Source organism: Mucor mucedo (genome assembly GCF_025094135.1).
Source record: "Mucor mucedo strain NRRL 3635 chromosome Unknown EV154scaffold_47, whole genome shotgun sequence".
In the NCBI taxonomy this organism is placed as follows: Eukaryota; Fungi; Mucoromycota; class Mucoromycetes; order Mucorales; family Mucoraceae; genus Mucor; species Mucor mucedo.
This window is the reverse complement of record NW_026252331.1, coordinates 151,081-173,238: the sequence shown is the minus strand read 5'-3', so window position 1 is coordinate 173,238 and position 22,158 is coordinate 151,081. Positions and strand designations below refer to the sequence as shown.

General features: G+C 37.2%; 8 protein-coding genes across 8 annotated transcripts; 4 read left to right on the top strand and 4 right to left on the bottom strand.

Annotated features, from left to right (window-relative positions):
- Positions 1-330: 330 nt before the first annotated feature.
- Positions 331-2,728, top strand: EV154DRAFT_443605 (galactose-binding domain-like protein). Its single transcript, XM_051597028.1, has 5 exons — positions 331-535; positions 606-784; positions 844-960; positions 1,035-1,192; positions 1,255-2,728. Exons 1-5 carry the CDS (start codon positions 343-345, stop codon positions 2,630-2,632), a joined length of 2,025 nt encoding a protein of 674 aa, XP_051457490.1. The 5' UTR covers positions 331-342; the 3' UTR covers positions 2,633-2,728.
- Positions 2,729-4,010: 1,282 nt separating this feature from the next.
- Positions 4,011-4,549, top strand: EV154DRAFT_231653 (uncharacterized protein). Its single transcript, XM_051594503.1, has one exon. The coding sequence runs from the start codon at positions 4,130-4,132 to the stop codon at positions 4,439-4,441; it is 312 nt and encodes a 103-aa protein (XP_051457489.1). The 5' UTR covers positions 4,011-4,129; the 3' UTR covers positions 4,442-4,549.
- Positions 4,550-7,900, bottom strand: EV154DRAFT_231640 (peptidase S8/S53 domain-containing protein). Its single transcript, XM_051594502.1, has 7 exons — positions 7,199-7,900; positions 6,969-7,136; positions 6,857-6,906; positions 6,572-6,791; positions 6,363-6,515; positions 5,595-6,302; positions 4,550-5,532 (listed from the first exon to the last, which is right to left on the bottom strand). The coding sequence occupies exons 1-7, from the start codon at positions 7,701-7,703 to the stop codon at positions 4,658-4,660; spliced, it is 2,679 nt and encodes an 892-aa protein (XP_051457488.1). The 5' UTR covers positions 7,704-7,900; the 3' UTR covers positions 4,550-4,657.
- A 1,038-nt stretch (positions 7,901-8,938) lies between these two features.
- Positions 8,939-12,110, bottom strand: EV154DRAFT_231575 (peptidase S8/S53 domain-containing protein). The gene is made up of 7 exons (XM_051594501.1): positions 11,552-12,110; positions 11,326-11,493; positions 11,214-11,263; positions 10,929-11,148; positions 10,720-10,872; positions 9,958-10,665; positions 8,939-9,895 (listed from the first exon to the last, which is right to left on the bottom strand). The coding sequence occupies exons 1-7, from the start codon at positions 12,054-12,056 to the stop codon at positions 9,021-9,023; spliced, it is 2,679 nt and encodes an 892-aa protein (XP_051457487.1). The 5' UTR covers positions 12,057-12,110; the 3' UTR covers positions 8,939-9,020.
- A 1,684-nt stretch (positions 12,111-13,794) lies between these two features.
- On the bottom strand, positions 13,795-16,862 carry EV154DRAFT_420975 (peptidase S8/S53 domain-containing protein; the record flags this gene model as incomplete). The annotated part of the gene is made up of 7 exons (XM_051595983.1): positions 13,795-14,669; positions 14,733-15,440; positions 15,501-15,653; positions 15,735-15,954; positions 16,020-16,069; positions 16,134-16,301; positions 16,358-16,862. The coding sequence occupies 7 exons, from the start codon at positions 16,860-16,862 to the stop codon at positions 13,795-13,797; spliced, it is 2,679 nt and encodes an 892-aa protein (XP_051457486.1).
- A 2,470-nt stretch (positions 16,863-19,332) lies between these two features.
- Positions 19,333-20,264, bottom strand: EV154DRAFT_464712 (phosphoribosyltransferase-like protein). The gene is made up of 2 exons (XM_051597674.1): positions 20,184-20,264; positions 19,333-20,115 (listed from the first exon to the last, which is right to left on the bottom strand). Exons 1-2 carry the CDS (start codon positions 20,201-20,203, stop codon positions 19,524-19,526), a joined length of 612 nt encoding a protein of 203 aa, XP_051457485.1. The 5' UTR covers positions 20,204-20,264; the 3' UTR covers positions 19,333-19,523.
- Positions 20,265-20,386: 122 nt separating this feature from the next.
- Positions 20,387-21,285, top strand: EV154DRAFT_421033 (chromatin associated protein KTI12-domain-containing protein; the record flags this gene model as incomplete). Its single annotated transcript, XM_051595992.1, has 2 exons — positions 20,387-20,549; positions 20,744-21,285. The coding sequence occupies 2 exons, from the start codon at positions 20,387-20,389 to the stop codon at positions 21,283-21,285; spliced, it is 705 nt and encodes a 234-aa protein (XP_051457484.1).
- Positions 21,286-21,355: 70 nt separating this feature from the next.
- EV154DRAFT_443593 (thioredoxin-like protein) lies at positions 21,356-22,144 on the top strand. The gene is made up of 3 exons (XM_051597027.1): positions 21,356-21,411; positions 21,467-21,694; positions 21,749-22,144. The coding sequence occupies exons 1-3, from the start codon at positions 21,408-21,410 to the stop codon at positions 22,108-22,110; spliced, it is 594 nt and encodes a 197-aa protein (XP_051457483.1). The 5' UTR covers positions 21,356-21,407; the 3' UTR covers positions 22,111-22,144.
- The last annotated feature ends 14 nt before the right edge of the window (positions 22,145-22,158 follow it).

The following is a 22,158-nucleotide window of genomic DNA, read 5'->3' as shown; positions in this document are numbered from 1 at the left end:
TAGAAAACTTGTCAATGGGGACTACCTTACTTCGCATAATAATGAAGAACGTTAATCGTTGAAAAATTCAGATAAGCGTGTCGAACGAATTGAAAGTTTTTGTTTGTCTAGTTGTCCTATATTACAGTTTTCGTATAAAATATCAGTTCATAATTTCTTTTTATAAGAAATAGTGGCATGCAAGGAGTAAATGACTTTTTGAATAACCACCAATTGTATGCTACAAGTGGAGGCTGAAACAAATTTATAGTTTGTCTTGTGACCGTCATACCAAAGTATAAAAGAAATGCATTATCAGCTTTAATTTTTTTCTCTCTTTAACTTATTTCTAAAAACTTTAATATGGGTAATGTTATAAGCAAGAAATACACACGCCTTCGGGCCACAAAAGTTAAGGACACAACTCTTATGTTGTCTCCCCAAGTATCTTCCGCAGCACTTGATGCAAAAATTGAGTCTGTTACGAATGAAAGCTTTGGAACGGCCTCCAACTTAATAAAGTATATCGAACCAGTAGTCAGTTCCATTGATTCAGGTAATTTAAAAACACAAAAATCAAAGAAGTAGACACGTTTATTCATATATTTCCTCCCTTCTCACAAAAGAATCTGGAGACGGTTGGATCACCAAACGTCATCAATCTGATGCCAGCGTTACCATCAAACTCTGCGGCATCGCTCATATCCTCGGTCTTGATATTGATACAACAGGATTTAATGAGATGTGCCCTACACATGCTCTCGTAGAAGGTTACCAAGTGACTGATAAAGACACTAATGGCATGGTAATTATAAAAAATATATATTACATGACGCATAGTAATTGATCACACTTTTATAATAGTGGACCACTTTGATTGATTATGAACAACTTACTGAAGATGGTCATAATATCTTCCAAATCCACGATGAGGAGAACTACTCTCACGTCAGATTGACTGTCTGTCCTGGAGGTGGCATTGTAAGTACTTTTTTATGAAACAAAAAAAAAAATGAAACAACCACTGATATCATACTGATGTAATCATTACCTAGGCTCGCTTCCGTGTTTATGGTGAAATCAGTCCTGATTGGCCAGACCTTTCACAACAATATAATTTATCTTCAGCAAATGACGGTGCCCGAATCGTTCATTGGTCTGATTTAGAAAGCCGAAACAAGCCTAATGTCCTTTTGGATAATGGCGCTTTAACGTAAGCACATCTTCGCAAAAAAAAAAAAAAGGAGGGGAATAGCACTAAAAGTTTGATTATAGAACACAAGGCTGGTTAACACCACGCTCTAAAAGAACACCACGCAATGACTTCATTGTGATTAAATTATCCTCTCCTGGCAATCTTAATTCCATCCAAGTGGATACCACAGGATTTAAAGGAAATTCCCCATTGATGATTCAAGCCGATGGTTGTAACTCCAAGGAAACCAATCCCTGTAATAGTAAAAATACAAGATGGTCCTTATTAATTCCTGAATCACCAATCACCGATAACTGTGTGAACTCATTCCAAGTATCTGAGGTCACAACAGTCACACATGTCCGATTGACAGTAATCCCTGATGGTGGCATCCAACAAATCAAATGTATCGGATTTCCTCAACAAAATTACAGTAAGAAGGAAACACCTCGTAAAGTTAATACCAGTGTCCATGACACCCACTATTCCCAACCCACCGCCAGCCAATCAGGCATTCCTCACGAAATGCCTCTAACGTCACCTACTGCGGAGGAGTTTATATCTATCACAGATCCAGATCTTTACGAGGAATCGATCATTGAAGAATTGAATGGTAGCACCACCCAATTACTGATTCCCGCCAATGCAAGCAATACCCATGACCATATCACTGCCGAACACAAGGAGGAACTCGAGGTGAACGAGGCACCTCTTGTTGAGCAATTGAATATGACACAAATGCATTTTACACCACCTACTGCGGAGAATCTCATTCCAATCACAGATCCAGATCTCTATGAGAAAACGATCATTGAGGAATTAAATGGTAGCACTACCCAATTATTAATTCCCGCCAATGCAAGCACCGACCATGACCATATCACTGTTGAAGACAAGAGGGAACTCGAGGCAAGCGAGAAACCTCTTGTTGAACAATTAAACATGGCACAACTCCCCATCGCACCAGTCAGTGTTCAATCATCCCAAAACACTGTACACCCTCACAGCACTGGCAATTCTTACAACACTGAAGGTTTCCAAACCATTGTAAGTGAACAAACAATCATCGAGGAGACCACAACCATTATCGAAGAAATAGTAGAGCCTGAAGCCATGGACATTGAACCAGAAATACACGCTTTAAAGCGAAAGTCTTCTACCACCCGTTCCGAGCCCTCTGCCACCAAGAAAAGAGCAGTCTCATCAAGAGCTGTTTCACCAAGAGCCGCCTCTCTCAGGTCAGCAAGCAGAGGTACCACACCAAGGGCCACAACTCCCACTGCCACAACGCCAAGAGCCACAACGCCTGACTCTCCTAAGACTAAATCTAAACGAGATAATTTAGGATTGGTCACACCACCACCAGGTCCTGAATTGTCTCGTGCAAGATCTGCTGTCTGGAATGAGGCAGATGCCTTACCACCCGCAAGGAAGACCCGTCGTTCAAGAAAGAAATAGACGTGGTATAAAAAAATTTACAAGACAAAAAAAAAAAAAATAGTAAAATAGCATCATAGCAAAAATAGCAATAAAAAGTAATACAGTAACTCCGCCCCCAAAGTTCGCTTTCCAGCAAACTAAATTCGTTTTTGTGTGTTGAAGACCAAAGTTCGCTTTTTACAAAATCAATTTTCGTTTTTTATGGGACAAAATTCGTTTTTGAATCAGTTTAATTTTCGTACTTGCATCACTCAAAGTTCGCCTAGCTCATTTTCAATTATCGTTTTTCAAGCATGATTGTTTGTTAAAATGGTTATCTGTTGAGACATCTCCGAAAGTTATTAATAGATTGCTGAAAAATGCTGCAAAGAGTCTTTCTATTAGTCGATAAACAAATAAGCTTCTGCTATATTTTTAAGTGCAGTTTTTAAAGACATATGCAACACTCAAAATACTGTCTTTGCCTCTTCTCTTTACTGACCCTAAATCCTAATCAAATCAAAACTTCCCATTGTCACATTCACTTCTACGATAGAATCGCTTATATGACTGGAATCGCTTTTACGTGAATTCGCTTTTATGTGGATTCGCTTTTATGTGGATTCGCTTTTATGTGGATTCGCTCTTATAACTGGTAGTAATAGCAATACTTTGATTAATCACAATATACCAGCATATCATTTTTTAAAGTGATTTCAGGAAAAGATCACCCATCCTTTACTCCTCTTTTCTCCTGTTCCTCATCCTTTCTTTACGCATGTGATTATATACTAACCACTGATATGGACACGGTCATTCTTTTAGAATTGAAAATTGAACGCCGACTTGGAGAACACTTTTTCATCCCTCTTTTCTCGGTTTGTGTTTGCGATCGCCACATAGTCGTTATGTGCTATGGAGAAAGTATGGCGCTTTATACTTGCTTAGGGTTTTTTTGTTTCTCTGCATACTTACCTGACTATCTTTTGTAGGTTTGACCATCAATAAGGATGAAAAAAGTTTCACTTGTCCTATATGTCAATAAGGTATCATGGCAACACAATCATTCTGCTGTCATCTTAAACAACATAATCAAAATGCATCCCTTTATGAGGATTAGCACACCAACAAGTTTGCCAGCAGTTGCGTTGAGTTGTTTTCTAATAATAAACACTGTGTGGACGAAAAAGAGACAGATGGAAACGCAAATCAGCATTCAATTGGTAATAATGACAATATCGATAAAACCAACGATACTGATAACACGTTACTTTAGTAGGACGAGGAACAATCATAACATCTAACTTTTTGTGCTGTTTAAAAGTTGGTCAACAAGAAAAGACGCTATCACCTCCAAAGCTTACAGATGCCCTTGATCTACTTAAGCTCACATTTCATATGATACGTCTCAATCTTAGCTCTATTATAAAAAAGAGGTTTTGTATGCCTGTCAAGGATAGGATGCAACTGAAAGAGAAAAAAGCATTTTGCGGAAAGTATCTGGATCTTCTTATTTAACACCTATTGTCATCATTGATGCTGAAGGACATGAAGAGAATATCCTTGCTCATAACAGTGTTGTGTCAAGACTCTGTAACAACGAGAATAAAAGCCTGGCTCTCAAGAGAGCTAATAACCCTAAACGGTGCTATGACAGGACCCTTAAGTATGGTTTTTGCTACCCTTTATCTATATCTAAACAAACGAGTCAACTCGGAGTGTCATACGTATTGTCTTGTTGCCCCTTCAAGGTTTTGTAAGTTAGAATCTGGTTTCGAAAAGGGTTTTGATTTTTGCACAGCAAAAAATTACAATTTTTTTTATAACAAAAAGTTACGATTTTTTTGACAGCAAAATGTTATGATTTTGCACCTTAAGCAAGAATGACTAAAATCAGTTAATTTCGGAGCGCCTCGGTATTTACACATCACATCTACTAGGTATAATATTTGTTATGATGACAGACTTCGCAATTTCTTTTTATTTATAAAATAATTACATATACTACACTTTCTTTGTACACACTTCACTCATAAGCTCCTCTTTTTTTTTCAAACTCTACAGTTATTGTACAATAAGAGGACCAACTGTAAACGTATCCCAATCGTCAACGTTATTCATATCACCTAATAGCTTTAAAGCACTAACACGGATATGATATGTTCCGTTGGATACTTTAAACGTTTCAGTTACGCCAGATGTTTCTTCCGTGATACTTGATGTTGAGGAAAGATCGAGTGGCATATTAAAGTATTCGCCATCAAAGAATAATTGCTCCGGAGTACCCGGTACTGATACACCAACATATCGCTGAACTGGCCAGGCCTGTCCCAAGACTTGCTGACCCATCAAAAGCTCAGTCTTCATTACCATAGTAGGAACTGAAAGTACATACTGGACGCCAAGCAACCACGTACTGTTTTTAAGTACTATAGTATCTGTAATATTGTAAGTTACCGTTGGGTCACTTTGTAATGCTACTAGAAAATCTTTGCTGTTGACCTGAAATACGGGAATATCATTTTGACGACCGACAATACCAAAATAAGGAACATGCAAGGCCTTGGCACTTAAGGTGCTGGGATGGAACTGAATGTATCCACCATACATAATATGATCAAGAGGATCTGTCTTAGGTGGGTGAACAGTGACATTAACAGACCCGCTTTGGCCAGGGACTAAATAGAGCTCAGAAACAGAGAAATCAATTTGGGCAGCCTCATTTACATTGGGAGCAGGTGACAACAGTGTATAACCAGAAACGGCTCTATCATAAGGTACAATAGCTACAGATGCATTATTGTAAAGTCTATATGTAACAGCTTCCGAGCCATGATTTGTAATTGTGAGTGTCTGGGTCTTGTCAGTTGTAGAAGAAGAATCACGGAAACTGATTTGACCAGGCGTAACATGAGCAGCTTGTGTAATGGTATCGTAAACTAAAGGTTAAACATCAATTAGAAAAACTTGTCAGGTTACATATTTTTATGAATTTTTTTACCTTGAACGGCACCAGCACCAGAACGAAGGGGATTATCAAGGAGACCACTGGTTCTGTTATAGACATTTGGTTGAAACGCATAATTTTGGAACTTTTCATAGACGACCTGGGGTGCTATTTTGCCGACACCGTTTTGCTGAATAAACAATGCGATTGATCCAGCTACATACGGACAAGCCATTGAGGTACCTTGCATGAATTCGTAGGATCCTCGGTTGGTAGGCACTGTAGAGTAAAAAGCATGTCCAACAGCAGCAATATGAGGATTCAAGTTTAGGTCACCAGTAGGTCCTACAGATGAAAACCAAGAAGATGTTGTGGCATACTTTTCGTTCTTAAATAAGTATGAAGGAAGGTCTCTCGAGAACTTGATCATTGTATTGGTTGTCATGCCTTTGTAAATGGCAACAGCATTACTGTGCGAAATAATTACAAATGGAAGATAGGGGCTCATTTCTATACCCAATAGACGACTCTTTTCAGTTGTTTGATATACAATAGCTCCGACAGCACCGGCATCGTAAATATTCTTCAATTGTATTTCAAGATCACAAACAGCAAAACCAAGCATTACAACTTTCCCTTTTATGTTCAAATCAATGGTCTCACAGGCATGGACTACATTATCACTGGGAAGCGTAACAATACCATCGATCAAAGGTCTTATATCTTTAGCTTCAGTAGTATAGTTTTTAGGTATGTTACAAGCTATGTATAATAACCAATTGTTAAATATGTTTATATGTACAAAAATTTACGAATACTTACGAATGCGAGTAGATATTCCTTGGGCACTGAAAGAACAATCGAAGTAGTCATATTCATTATCCACAGAAGCAACCGAAAATGCACCTGGGCCAGTAGCAGGATGGCCAACAGTGTAAGCACCTTGATCTCCCTCATTACCAGCAGCAACAATTACTATTAAAAAATGGTTAAAAACATATTTCTTGCTGAAAGGACTCTTTTTTGCTTACCACTAATACCGCTGTCAACAATGTCTTTTAGTAAATTGCTTTCAATTGTTCCAGGTGCGGCCCATGGTTGAGGTGTTCCAAGACTCATACTAAGGATATGAACACCGGCTTCATGAGCCATTGTCATGGCTTTTAAGATAGCATCCGATGGCAATTCATCTGTACAGCTACCGACTCTCCAATGACCTAATCTTGCTCCTGGTGCAACACCTGTAAAATTCTAGTATAAAAGAGAAAATGGGTGTAAGTCATTGTTACAAATTGTATTTGTAGAGACGAACTTACAGTTAATGGATCGTAGCCACCAATGATTCCAGTAACATGGGTACCGTGACCTATAATAAGAAGTATTACTATTTTGTCTACAACTAAAGTATAAATAAACAAATCTACTTACCACTAGCTCCAGAACCTTCAGGGCATTGCTCAAGTGGTGTAGGACCTTCTTGGGGAACTGCATTAACATCACTTGCAGTATAATTATTTCCAACAAGATCGTAACCAGCTTCAATCTTAAACCCAGGACCAAAGCCTCCGCCTAATGCTGGATGCATGTAATCAACGCCTATTTTTTTTTTTATTATTCATTATTAGTAATGGATAGAGAGTGACACAATATTAACATACCTGTATCAATAATACCAACAAAAACACCTTCGCCTCTTAATTTAAGTTCGCTATGAACTCTTTCTACTTGTGAAAAACGATGAGGGGACATGAGATCAACGTCAGATGCGGATAGTTGGTTCTTGCTGGAATCAATCTGCCTAGACTTGTAAATTTGGATAGGGGATACAGATTGGACATCCATATGATCTAGGATTAACTTCAAGGTAGCATGCTCCTTCTCGATATTATCTTCTCTGATACCAATGGAAACAGCATTTAAAAATTTATGAGAGATGGTACGTTGAATATGTACATTATCCGAATGAGAATTGGTGAAATCAATAAAAGAATCTACGGTGGCATTGGGAGCTTTAACTAGTTCAACAATATACTTGCGAGTAGCTACATTAGCACCAGTAATGCTTCGCTTGAATTTGGGATGATTATAACTACTACCTAAAGTAGAGGTGACAAATATAGAGGCTACTAGTACTAAACATGCCCAAGTTTTTATCTGAATCATGAGCTATTACTTTGGAGATGTTATTCCTTGTTTTTTTTTGTCCAATTTGTTATTATAGATCGAAGTTTATATAGTATTTGTCCTGTTGTCATTCAAGATATAATGGCTGAGGTGGCAAATGCTCTTTATCCTATTAATGGAATTTGTGCACCCGCAATCCAAGCCGATATATGGTGTGACACAACTGGCCTTGCTTCGCCAAATGCCAAACCAACTACAGTAGCACCAACTTACTCAAAAAAAAAGCTTAGCAACAAGTAAATAAATGCATCACAACTGTTTGTAATTTGTTTGCAAACGATAGTTATGTAAAGTAGTTTTATATTCATATAATTTTACATGCACAAATTGAAAACTTTACTATTGTTTTGTAAAAAGAAAAAAAAATGTGTCATTCAACGTACCCATGTTACCGGAGCTGATGATGGTTTAGGAATTTATGGGCTTTGCAGAAAATAATATATATACCAAAACGATGTCTGGACAGCTCATGTATATTGGTGTATGTTTGCTGTGCTGAGTTTTTCCTCCTGTGATCTTCAACTATATTATAAAGTTTAAATAGAAGATTTAACTTGATCTTATTACTGCTAAATACATTAAAGTACGCAATAATTTTTAAAAAAACACTCGCACATTTTTTATCCCGAAGTTGAAAATCAATTGAGGTTTGGAGTCATAAATATATTCTGAGCTAATTAGATGTTGCTGCTACTTTTCTCTGACCATGTGCTGGAATTCGGTATCTACAATTGTTTTTTTCATAATTCCAATCGCATAAGGTGCAACTGACGCTACGATGAAAAACATTTGCTTTTTGCTTATTTATTTTTTTACACTCTATCATTGTTGAAATTAAAAAATTGAATTAGGGCACGTCGTTTTCTTAGACGATGGATTGATCGTAATAAGACCCGAAAAGGAACACAAAGAGCTTATGTTTCTATTGGATAAAACTGGATATACCCGCTTTGAATCACATGGTTCTAAATAATTGGTAGCAGCTGAACAAATAATGCCCGCAACCACCAGATCCGATAAAAACAATTAGCAACAGGAAAATCAACAATAGCATTTGAGGCAATGTACTAAGAAGGCAATCCAAAAGAAAAAGCTCTCGTAGCAAGGGAATACATGACAATAAATTGCTCATGTTGATTAATTAAATTGGCATCCATATTTGCAGTGCTGGCCGAGCGAAAAAGAAAATTAATTATAATTTTTGTTCCTATGATACACTTCAATTTAGACTCATATTTTATTTATAAACTAACTACATCAATTACAATTCCTTTGTACATTTCTTTTTCTCTACAGTTATTGTATAATAAGAGGACCAACTGTAAACGTATCCCAATCGTCAACGTTATTCATATCACCTAATAGCTTTAAAGCACTAACACGGATATGATATGTTCCGTTGGATACTTTAAACGTTTCAGTTACGCCAGATGTTTCTTCCGTGATACTTGATGTTGAGGAAAGATCGAGTGGGATATTAAAATATTCACCATCGAAGAATAATTGCTCCGGAGTACCCGGTACTGATACACCAACATATCGCTGAACTGGCCAGGCCTGTCCCAAAACTTGCTGACCCATTAAAAGTTCCGTTTTCATTACCATTGTAGGAAGCGAAAGCACATACTTCACGCCAACCGACCACGAACTGCCCCTGAGTACTATAGTATCTGTAATGTTGTAAGTTACAGTTGGGTCGCTTTCCAATGCTACTATAAAATCCTCGCTGTTGACTTGAAATATGGGAATATCATTTTGACGACCGACAATACCAAAATAAGGAACATGCAAGGCTTTGGCACCTAAGGTGCTAGGATGGAACTGAATGTATCCACCATACATAATATGATCAAGAGGATCTGTCTTAGGTGGGTGAACAGTGACATTAACAGACCCGCTTTGGCCAGGGACTAAATAGAGCTCAGAAACAGAGAAATCAATTTGGGCAGCCTCATTTACATTGGGAGCAGGTGACAACAGTGTATAACCAGAAATGGCTCTATCATAAGGTACAATAGCTACAGATGCATTGTTGTAAAGTCTATATGTAACAGCTTCCGAACCATGATTTGTAATTGTGAGTGTCTGGGTCTTGTCAATTGTAGTAGAAGAATCACGGAAACTAATTTGACCAGGCGTAACATGAGCAGCTTGTGTAATGGTATCGTAAACTAAAGGGTAAACATCGAGTTAGAAAAATACGTCAGGTTACATATTTTTATAATTTTTTTACCTTGAACGGCACCAGCACCAGAACGAAGTGGATTATCAAGGAAACCACTGGTTCTGTTATAAACATTTGGTTGAAACGCATAATTTTGGAACTTTTCATAGACGACCTGGGGTGCTATTTTGCCGACACCGTTTTGCTGAATAAACAATGCGATTGATCCAGCTACATACGGACAAGCCATTGAGGTACCTTGCATGAATTCGTAGGATCCTCGGTTTGTAGGCACTGTAGAGTAAAAAGCATGTCCAACAGCAGCAATATGAGGATTCAAGTTTAGGTCACCAGTAGGTCCTACAGATGAAAACCAAGAAGATGTTGTGGCATACTTTTCATTCTTAAATAAGTATGAAGGAAGATCTCTCGAGAACTTGATCATTGTATTGGTTGTCATGCCTTTGTAAATGGCAACAGCATTACTGTACGAAATAATTACAAATGGAAGATAAGGACTCATTGCAATTCCTGAGAGATGGCTCTTTTCAGTCGTTTCATATACGATAGCTCCGACAGCACCAGCATCGTAAATATTCTTCAATTGTATTTCAAGATCACAAACAGCAAAACCAAGCATTACAACTTTCCCTTTTATGTTCAAATCAATGGTCTCACAGGCATGGACTACATTATCACTGGGAAGCGTAACAATACCATCGATCAAACGTCTTTCATCTTTTACGCTAGTAGTAGCGTTTATAGGAAAATTACATGCTATGTATTCATTGTTAAATATGGGTGTACGAACAAAATGTTATCAGTACTTACGAATGCGAGTAGATATTCCTTGGGCACTAAAAGAACAATCGAAGTGGTCATATTCATTATCCACAGAAGCAACCGAAAATGCACCTGGGCCAGTAGCAGGTTGACCGACAGTGTAAGCACCTTGATCTCCCTCATTGCCAGCAGCAACAATTACTATTAAAAAATGGTTAAAGACATACTTCTTGCTTAAAGGACTCTTTTTTGCTTACCACTGATACCACTGTCAACAATGTCTTTTAGTAATTTGCTTTCAATTGTTCCAGGTGCGGCCCATGGTTGAGGTGTTCCAAGACTCATACTAAGGATATGAACACCGGCTTCATGAGCCATTGTCATGGCTTTTAAGATAGCATCCGATGGCAATTCATCTGTACAGCTACCGACTCTCCAATGACCTAATCTTGCTCCTGGTGCAACACCTGTAAAATTCTAGTATAAAAGAGAAAATGGGTGTAAGTCATTGTTACAAATTGTATTTGTAGAGACGAACTTACAGTTAATGGATCGTAGCCACCAATGATTCCAGTAACATGGGTACCGTGACCTATAATAAGAAGTATTACTATTTTGTCTACAACTAAAGTATAAATAAACAAATCTACTTACCACTAGCTCCAGAACCTTCAGGGCATTGCTCAAGTGGTGTAGGACCTTCTTGGGGAACTGCATTAACATCACTTGCAGTATAATTATTTCCAACAAGATCGTAACCAGCTTCAATCTTAAACCCAGGACCAAAGCCTCCACCTAATGCTGGATGCATATAATCAACACCTATTTTTTTTATTTTTATTATTAGTTATGGATAGAGAGTGACATAATATGAACATACCTGAATCAATAATACCAATAAAAACACCTTCGCCTCTTAATTTAAGTTCGCTATGAACTCGATCTACTTGTGAAAAACGATGAGGGGACATGAGATCAACGTCAGATGCGGATAGTTGGTTCTTGCTGGAATCAATCTGCCTAGACTTGTAAATTTGGATAGGGGATACAGATTGGACATCCATATGATCTAGGATTAGCTTCAAGGTAGCATGCTCCTTCTCGATATTATCTTCTCTGATACCAATGGAAACAGCATTTAAAAATTTGTGAGAGATGGTACGTTGAATATGTACATTATCCGAATGAGAATTGGTGAAATCAATAAAAGAATCTACGGTGGCATTGGGAGCTTTAACTAGTTCAACAATATACTTGCGAGTAGCTACATCAGCACCAGTAATGCTTCGCTTGAATTTGGGATGATTATAGCTACTACCTAAAGTAGAGGTGATAAATAGGGAAATCGCTAATACTAAACAAGCCGAAGTTTTTATCTGAATCATGAGCTATTACTTTGGAGATGTTATTCCTTGTTTTTTTTTTGTCCAATTTGTTATTATAGATCGAAGTTTATATAGTATTTGTCCTATTGTCATTAAAAATATAATGGCTGAGGTGGCACCCGCAGTCCAATCGGAAAAGTTTGGTGCGACACAACCGGTCTTACTTCGCCTACTGTCAAACCAACAACGGTAGTACCAACTTACCAGTAAAATCCAAGCTTAGCAACAAGTAAATAATTGCATTACATATGTTCACTATTTTTTTTGCAAACGATTTATACATATATACGTTTATACAAATGTAAGAGTTTTTAAAACTCATGTAATTTTATATACACAACTTTATAACTGTGCCATTGCTTAATAAAATGAGATATGTAGCATCCAACGTATCCGTCCTACCGGAGCTGGTAATGGATTAGGAATACAAGGGCTTTGCAGAAACAATATGTAGAATAAAACAGTGTGTGTATTCAATTCATTTGATTTTTTTTTTTCGCCGTGCTAATTTTTTGTTCTGTAATCATCAACTACATTGCAAAGTGTAGTTACAAGATTTAGGTTGATCTTATTACTGCTGGATACATAAAAAAAAAGGCACAAGTTTGAAAAAAAAATGATTTAAAAATCAAAAAGAAATCGAAATTTCGGGTCATAAATATATTTTGTGCTTAGCAGCTGTTGTTATTATTTTTCTAGAAACATATGCTGGCATTTGGTAGTTATAATAATTTTTCATATTTTAAGTCGCATAAAATACAGCTGGGAAAAATTTTCTTTTTGCTTTTTGCTTTCGGATTAGACATTTTAATGTAATTGAAATTAATGAATTTGAGGAAGGGTACGCCACTATTTCGTACGATTGATTGATCGTGATGTGATCCGGCATGAAACATGTGTTTCTATTGGATGAAGCTAAATATACTCGTCTTAGGTCACATGGCCAAAAAAAACTCAAGATGAACAAATAATAATCACGGCTATTTCATTTTGACAAAAAGTAGCAACAGAGAAGTAAGCAACAGCATTTAAAGCAATACACAAAAAGGTTTATCTTAACAAGCTCCCGTAGTAAGGGCATACACGGCAACAAATTGAACATATTGGTTATTTAAATTGACGTTGCTGACTGAAGGAAAAACGCTTTTCTTAGGGACAGCCAAATTTTCCTTAGGGACAGCCAAAGTGCACGTAGTCGCAACGTAAGATCTGTGATTTGGATGTTCTGTAGACCTGGGAACAAGGATATTCAATCAAAAACAATGTAACAATTACTATTAAACGATTTATACTTATTTTGGCAATTATATCATCACTCTTTCGCCTTTGAGCTCCTTTGATCATGATCTTACGCAGAAATATTAAGGTTAAGTCCAAACGAGAAGCTGAAAGTAAGCTGTAAAACACATATACTGGTTTAAACTATGTTGGTTGTAATAAATGTGTATATATTCCAAGTTGTTAAGTTATATTGACCTCTTGATGTCTATAAAAGTATCATAATATCAACATTACGACTACGCGCACCCTGGCTGTCCCTAAGAAAAATGGCTGTCCCTAAGAAAATTTGGCTGTCCCTAAGAGACCCGAAGGAAAAAAATTAAATACAACACTTATATTTATACAGCACATCAACTATAATCTATATACTATGACAGAATGGTTTTTATTTATAAGTTCACTACATAAATTACACATAATTTGTACACTTCGATGTTTTTTTTCAAACTCTTCACAATTATTTTACAATAAGGGGACCGATTGTAAACGTATCCCAGTCGTCAACGTTATCCATATCGCCTAATAACTTCAGAGCACTTACACGGATGTGATATGTTCCCTTGGATACTTTAAACTTTTCAATTGCGTTTGAAGCTTCTTCTGTAATACCTGCTTTTGAGGAAAGATCAAAAGGAGCATTAAAATATTCGCCACTCCAGAATAACTCTTCAGGAGTACCTGGCACTGTTACACCGTTATATCTATGGATTGGAGAAGCCTGTCCCAGGACTTTTTGACCCATTAAAAGCTCGAATTTAATCACCATAGTAGGAGCCAAAACCATATACTTCACGCCAACCGACCACGAGCTATCCTTGAGTACTATAGTATCTGTAATGTTATAAGTTACATCTGGGTCGCTTTCCAATGCTACTATAAAATCCTCGCTGTTGACTTGAAATATGGGAATATCATTTTGACGACCGACAATACCAAAATAAGGAACATGCAAAGCTTTGGCACTTACGATGCTGGGGTATAACTGAATGTATCCACCATACATTATATGGTCAAGAGAGTCTGTCTTAGGTGGGTGAACAGTGACACTAACAGACCCGCTTTGGCCAGGGTCTAAATGGAGCTCGGAAACAGAGAAATCAATTTGGGCAGCCTCATTTACATTGGGAGCAGGTGCCAACAGTTTATAACCAGAGTTGATTCTATCATAAGGTGCAATAGCTACAGATGCATTGTTGTAAAGTCTATATGTAACGGCTTCCGAACCATGATTTGTAATTGTGAGTGTCTGGGTCTTGTCAGTTGTAGAAGAAGAATCACGGAAACTGATTTGACCAGGCGTAACATGAGCAGCTTGTGTAATGGTATCGTAAACTAAAGGTTAAACATTAAATTAGAAAAACTTGTCAGGTTACATATTTTTATGAATTTTTTTACCTTGAACGGCACCAGCACCAGAACGAAGGGGATTATCAAGGAAACCACTGGTTCTGTTATAGACATTTGGTTGAAACGCATAATTTTGGAACTTTTCATAGACAACCTGGGGTGATGTCTTACCAACACCGTTTTGCTGAATAAACAATGCAACCGATCCAGCTACATATGGACAAGCCATTGATGTGCCTTGCTTAAATTCGTAAGATCCTCGGTTCACAGGAATTGTGGAGTAAAAAGCTTGTCCAACAGCAGCAATATGAGGGTTCATGTCCAAATCAGCGGTAGGCCCGACGGAGGTAAAATAAGAAGCTGTTGTTGCATACTTTTCATTTTTAAATAAGTACGAAGGAAGGTCTCTCGAGAACTTAATCATTGTGTTGGTTTTTATGCCTTTGAGAATTTCAATGGCATTACTGTACGAAATAAATACAAATGGAAGGTAGGAACTCATTGCAATTCCTGATAGATAGCTCTTTTCGGTAGGTCCATATACGATAGCTCCAACAGCACCAGCATCGTAAATATTCTTCATTTGTACTTCAAGCTCACAGTCAGCAAAACCAAGCATTACGACTTTCCCTTTTATGTTCAAATCAATGGCCTCACAGGCATGGTCGACATCTTTACCGGGAAGCGTAACAATACCATTGATCAAAGGTCTTGTATCCTTTGCATTAGTAGTTTCATTTGCGGGTAAATTACAGGCTATATATTATAACTGATTGTCAGATATGCGTGTCTGTGTGAAGTGTTATGAATACTTACGGATACGAGTAGAAATTCCTTGAGCACTGAAAGAACAATCGAAGTAATCATATTCATTATTAACAGAAGCAACTGAAAACGAACCTGGGGCAGTAGCGGGATGGCCAACAGTGTAAGCACCTTGATCTCCCTCATTACCAGCAGCAACAATCACTATCAAGAAATGATTAAGAACATACTTCTTGTTGACGGGACCCCCCCCCCTTATTTTTTTTTCTTTTTTTTTTTGCTTACCACTGATACCGCTGTCAACAATGTCTTTTACCAATTTGCTTTCAATTGTTCCAGGTGCAGCCCATGGTTGAGATGATCCAAGACTCATACTAAGGATATGAACACCGGCTTTATGAGCCAATGTCATGGCTTTTATGATAGCATCCGATGGCATATCATCCGTGCAACTACCAACCCTCCAATGGCCTAATCTTGCTCCTGGTGCAACACCTGTAAAGTTCTGTTATATATAAAGGGGGGATGTAAGTTGTTGGTACAAAGTAATTTTTTAAAAGAAACACTTACAGTTAAAGGATCGTAACCACCAATGATACCGGTAACATGGGTGCCATGGCCTATAGTAATAATTGTTACTGATTTGTTTACAATTTAAGGTGTACATAAACAAATAAAACTAACCAGTAGCTCCGGAACCCTCAGGGCATTGTTCAAGTGGTGTAGGACCCTCTTGAGGAACTGAGGTGACATTACTTGAAGAATAGTCATCTCCGACAAGATCACAACCAGCTTCAATCTTAAACCCAGGACCAAAGCCTCCGCCTAATGCTGGATGCATGTAATCAACACCTATTTTTTTATGTTTTTTATTAGTAACGGATAGAAAGTGACTTCTATGAACATACCTGTATCAATGATACCAATAAAAATACCTTCGCCTCTTAATTTAAGCTCGCTATGAACTCTTTCTACTTGTGAAAAACGATGAGGGGACATGAGATCCACGTCATGTGCAGATAATTGGCTCTTGCTAGAATCAATTGTACTAGACTTGTAAATTTGGATAGGAGAGACAGATTGGACATTCATATGATCCAGAATCAGCTTCAAGGTAGCATGCTCTTTCTCGATACTATCTTCCATGATGCCAATTGAAACAGCATTCAAAAATTCGTGAGAGATGGTACGTTGGATGTGTACATTATCCGAATGAGAATTAGTGAAATCAATAAATGATTCCACGGTAACGTTGGGAGCTTGAACCAATTCAACAATATACTTGCGGGCAGCTACATTAGCACCAGTAATGCTTCGCTTGAATTTAGGATGACTGTAGCTACTACCCAAAGTGGAGGTGACAAATAGCGAGATTGCTAGTATCAAACAAGCCGAAGATTTTATTTGAATCATGACCTTATGATTTGAAGTTGTTACTCTTTATTTTAATTTTTTTTTTGTAGTTCAAGTTTCTAAGCTTTTATATAGTATTTGCCTTGTTGTCATTGGAAACATAATAGCTGTGGCAAATAATGCTCTCTGACCTATTTATGGAATTCGTACACCCGTAATCCAAGCCTAGAAGTAAATAATGTGACACAATCGATCTTGCTTCGCCAACTGTCAAACCAATAATAGTGGTACCAACTTATCGGAAGAAACCAAGCTTGCCACCAAGTAATTGAGTGCATTACATATGTTTGTTATTTGTTTGCAAACGATATTTATGGACGATTTATGTGTACTTTTTTTTAAAAAAAAAGATTTGTAATTTTACATGCACAACTTAAAAACTTTGCCATTGTTTGTAATAAGAAATACATGTCATCCAACGTACTTGTGTTACCGGAGCTGATGATGGTTTAGGAATACAGGCTTTGCAGAGGGAAGTATATATCAAAACAATATATTTAATCGGTTCATATGTACTTGTGTGTGTTCAATGTGCCGGATTTCTCCTTCTGTAGTCATCAGCTAAATACTAAAAAGTTTAATTACAAGATTTAAGTTGATCTAATTGCTGCTTGGTATATTAAAATCTAGCACCAGTTTGGAAATATAATTTTATTCCAAAGTCATAAATTAACTCTGTAACGATAGTATACGCACGGATTTTGAGTCATAAAATATTTTTTTAATCAGCTGTTGTTCGTATTTTACTCGAAGCAGGTGCTGGCTATCGGCGGTTATAAATTTTTTCATGATTCAAGGCTGGTTACACGAGAAAACAACACTCTCAAAACTCTTTACAATTATACTGCCAATTGCATAAGATGTAACTGACGCTAGGATGGGGAAAACTTGCTTTTTTTTCTTTTGTTATTAGACACTTTATCGTACTGAAAATTAACAAATTTGAGGTAGGGTGCGTCATTCTCTTGGACAATTGATGGCTCGTAGTGGGACCCGGCAAGGAGCATGTAACGGCTTAGTATTTCTATTGGATAAAATTGGATACATCCGTTTTACATCACATGGCTTAAAGGAACCGGTAGCAGCTGAACAAATAATAGGCATAGTAATTTCGTCTCGACTAGATCCGAGCAAAAAAAAAGGTTAGGAACATATATGTCAAAAATAGCATTTGAAGCCTGTGACAAAAAAGGATAACCAAACAAGTTCCCGTAGTAAGGGAGTACAAACGCCCTGGACCTATTGTTTACGTGTAGTAGATAATTTTCATTTATGCTAATCTGGGGATCTAAAGGCGTATTTATGTGCCGTCGTATAATTGTGTCACTGTGATTATAAGTATGAATATTCCGTTATTACAATCATGGATCAGAGGAAGTATTTTATAATGGAGTTTGCAAAAAAAAGTTCCGTTATTTAAAAATTTGGTGTATAAATGTAAGCGAAGTAATTGAAAGTACTAAAAATTCTTTTCGGGTAAACTTTTGGCGATTTTACTATGTATGATAGTGACGAATTACGTCAAAAATGGATATGAGAAAGGGCGTCCAACCCATTAGGCATCTGTTTTTTTTTTCTTGCTAGAATCATCTTATTTTTAACAAAAAATTATAAAGTATACAAGCTGTTATTGGCTTACTTTTTTTATTTTTTTATAAATATTTTTCCTGTCAAGCTCCAGTTTGCCACAATTGATAGATATTTTCCTTAGGGTATACCTTGCTCTCACATCAATGACGTTTTTTAATCACAGAAAAAATAAATGCATGAAAGTCAAAAACGTGACGTTGTGACACAAAATAAAGCTATCGATTTGTGCTCAAATTAAGTAAAAAATTGTTGATGAAATTAAAGGATCAATAATTGCTGGAAACAAAACTAAATCATTTATAATACCTTGCAAAAGTCTGGATCACCCATTAGGAAGAGAGAATTCCCCGACATTTGTTAGAGAGTGTAGACGGCACTTGAATAAACTACCTAGCTTCCAGACAAAACAAGCTGCTTTAACAATTTATCAATAGAGAGCTAAAGCATACCATCCATAGAGATTAAAAACATGCCCCAACAGATTAAACAAGATAGCATTAATGAGTTTATCTGTACGTATACTTTCAAGATGTAATTTGTGCAAAGCTTTTCAGGTATTTGCCTTTTTAATCTCACGAGAGAAAACAGACAAATCCAAACAGATTAAGGATTTGTATGAGAAATCTCAAACAATTAATAGTGTTTATCAAAGCGTACTATGATATATTCTACTAATAGTACCACTTAAAATAGGCCTATTTGTATTAGTATTAAACACTAGAAATTGTCATTTGATAAGGTGACGCTTATAATTGCGGCCACGTCCCATTCGGTTACTATACTTTGTGAATTATTTTTTAATTAGCGGACTTGGGAATTGTAAAGGAGGGGTGGTGTTACACTGTTCGTGTTGATTAAATAAAATGACAGGGCGTAAATAGAGTCTATAAAATATGCAAATTCTATTTTTTTATTATGATATAGAGGGTAGAAAGACAAAAATGAGTGCCTATATATCTTTCTATTTTTTTTTTTTGGTGAGGGTTTACTGGGGTCTAAAATTAGGTCTATGAATACATGTAAAGGATGGAAAGGTGGTGTGATAAAAGGGGGGATACGTATAAGATGATTTTAATCCTTCTTTGCTAACTCGGTATGAGAATCGATATCGGTGGCATCCCAAGGGTAAACCAACCATTGATCGGGCATCTCGACAGCAGCGAAATAGTTCTTCATGATTTCCTCTGGTAATTCACGCTTCTTCTCCTTGAGTTTGTTGTGAAGAACAAAGACACCGAGTGTGGTGTTTGACTCTCCGGGTTTCATACCCTTACGAATTTCCTCGGCTTCAATATCCTTTTGGAGTTCTTCCACAGCAAAAGCAAGTGTAGTACGGGTGTCATCTACTTCATCGACAATCAAGATACGACGACCTAAAAGAGAAATCTCGGAGTGAGAAGCACCAAAGTTGAGCCATTGAGTCTTTTGGACTTGAGTACCGGGCTTCTCTTCACCGTTAGCATTCTCGAGTTCTTCGTATAAAGAAAGACCGATAGCTTGAATAGGAATGTTACCACGCTCGGTCTTCTTCAAAAATGTACGGAGCATACGGGCAGGGATGAATCCACCACCACCAATAGCAATCATAAGATCAGGCTTGAACTCTTCATTGATATGGTAACGCTCGACAGAGTCACGAATTGAGTTATGGATTTGGTTATAACTTTTTTTGAGCATATAAAATTAGTCTCTTTTTTCTTCTTCTTGCATAAAAATTCTGTGGCTATTTACCTGATATACAACTTTGACATTTTTGGATAGAAAGAGAAAAAAGATGTACAGTTTTTTCGGTTTATGATTTTTTTTTTTTTTAAATTAGGGTAAGGCAGTGGTCGGATCATATAACCCGTCACAGCGGGGTGGCTTATTTCAGTTACGGCTAAATTATTTTCATGCGGTTAGGCTTTTTTTTTTCTGGACTTTTTCCTTTCATCATGCCTCTTATTATTATTACAGGATTCCCATCCAGTGGGAAAACACAACGCGCCAATGAAATTAAAGACTTTTTAACAAGTAGACTCGAACAAGAAAAGAAGTCGTTCCGAATTCACGTGATTAACGATGAAAGTCTGCACATTCCAAAGGATGCTTATAACGGTAAAAAGAAAAGCAATGAGTAGACCATAGGTTGTCATACTGAACTCCACCTATAGAGGCGAGAGAAGAGAAAAAGGCTAGAGGAGCATTGTTATCAGCAGTGGAAAGAACTTTAAGCAGAGACGATATTGTGATTGCCGACGGATTAAATTATATCAAGGGATTTAGATACCAACTTTATTGTATTGCTCGAGCCATTGGCACCGCGCATTGTGTGGTGCATACAGGTGTTCCTATTTCATTAGCTAAAGAGTGGAACGCCAATCGAACGGATGGATATGATGAAATGATTTTTGATGAATTAGTGTCGAGATATGAGGAGCCTGAGGAACGCAACCGATGGGACTCACCTTTATTCACATTAATCCATGACGATGTAGAGATTCCTGCTGATAGAATTTGGGATGCTGTGATATTAAAAAAGCCACCTCCACCTAATAAATCCACCGTATCCAAGCCCGTATCTGCGACAAATTACGTGTATGAATTAGATAAGGCTACCTTGGAGATTATTAATGCGTTTGTTGAAAGTCAAAGAGAATTTGGACCTGGTGGAAATCCAATGGTCGTACCTAGATCCCAAACCAAAGTCATCAATCCTTCACGCACGATTACTTCTTCTGAATTAAGAAGACTTCGTAAACAATTTGTAACTTATAACAAGATGAATACTACTTTAGACGTGGATCGTTTAGGGGATGTTTTTGTGGAATATCTCAATTCCAATTTAGAATAACAATAATAAAACAAGATAAATTCAGGCTTATAACGTCACTTTTTTGTATGATTTAATCATTATAAAAACTCTTTTCTTACTTGTTTCTTTTTTATTTATTTATCCTCTCTTACGTGAATAACATGGGTAAAAATAATTGTTTTATAAAAAGAAAGATAATCGTAGTAAACAAGTGCATCAGTCATAGCTCAAGTTCAGAAACCAGCTCCCAGTTTTACGTCTGTGGCTGTTGTGGATGGAGAATTTAAAGATATTTCGATTGCAGATTATTTAGGAAAATACGTTGTCTTGTTTTGGTATCCACTGGATTTTACATTCGTGTGTCCCACCGAAGTCATTGCGTTTAGTGACGCCTATAATAGGTTTAAGGCTATAGACTGTGAATTAATTGCAGCCTCCTGTGATAGTGGTAAATTTAAGAAGGCAAAAAATGTATGGTTAGGCTGATATAACTGTGAAATAGAATATACTCATCATGCATGGCTTGAAACACCGCGCCGCCGAGGAGGATTGGGACGGGAGACACGTATCCCTATCATAGCGGATAAGACAAGGCGTATCGCCAAATCTTATGGTATTTACATTGAAGAAGAAGGTATTACGCTCCGGGGTCTGTTTATTATTGACCCAAAGGGAATTGTGCGTCAAATCACGATCAATGATTTACCAGTGGGACGCAATGTGGAAGAGGTTTTACGGCTAGTGGAGGCCTTCCAATTTACTGATAAACATGGTGAAGTATGTCCTGCTAATTGGGTCGCCGGATCAAGAGCTATTACACCTGATACGAAAGAAGCACGAAAGTATTTCAATGATACTAACTAAAAGGTTATTTTAAATCACCGGCACCCTTCCTCACCTTCTCTTTTTTTT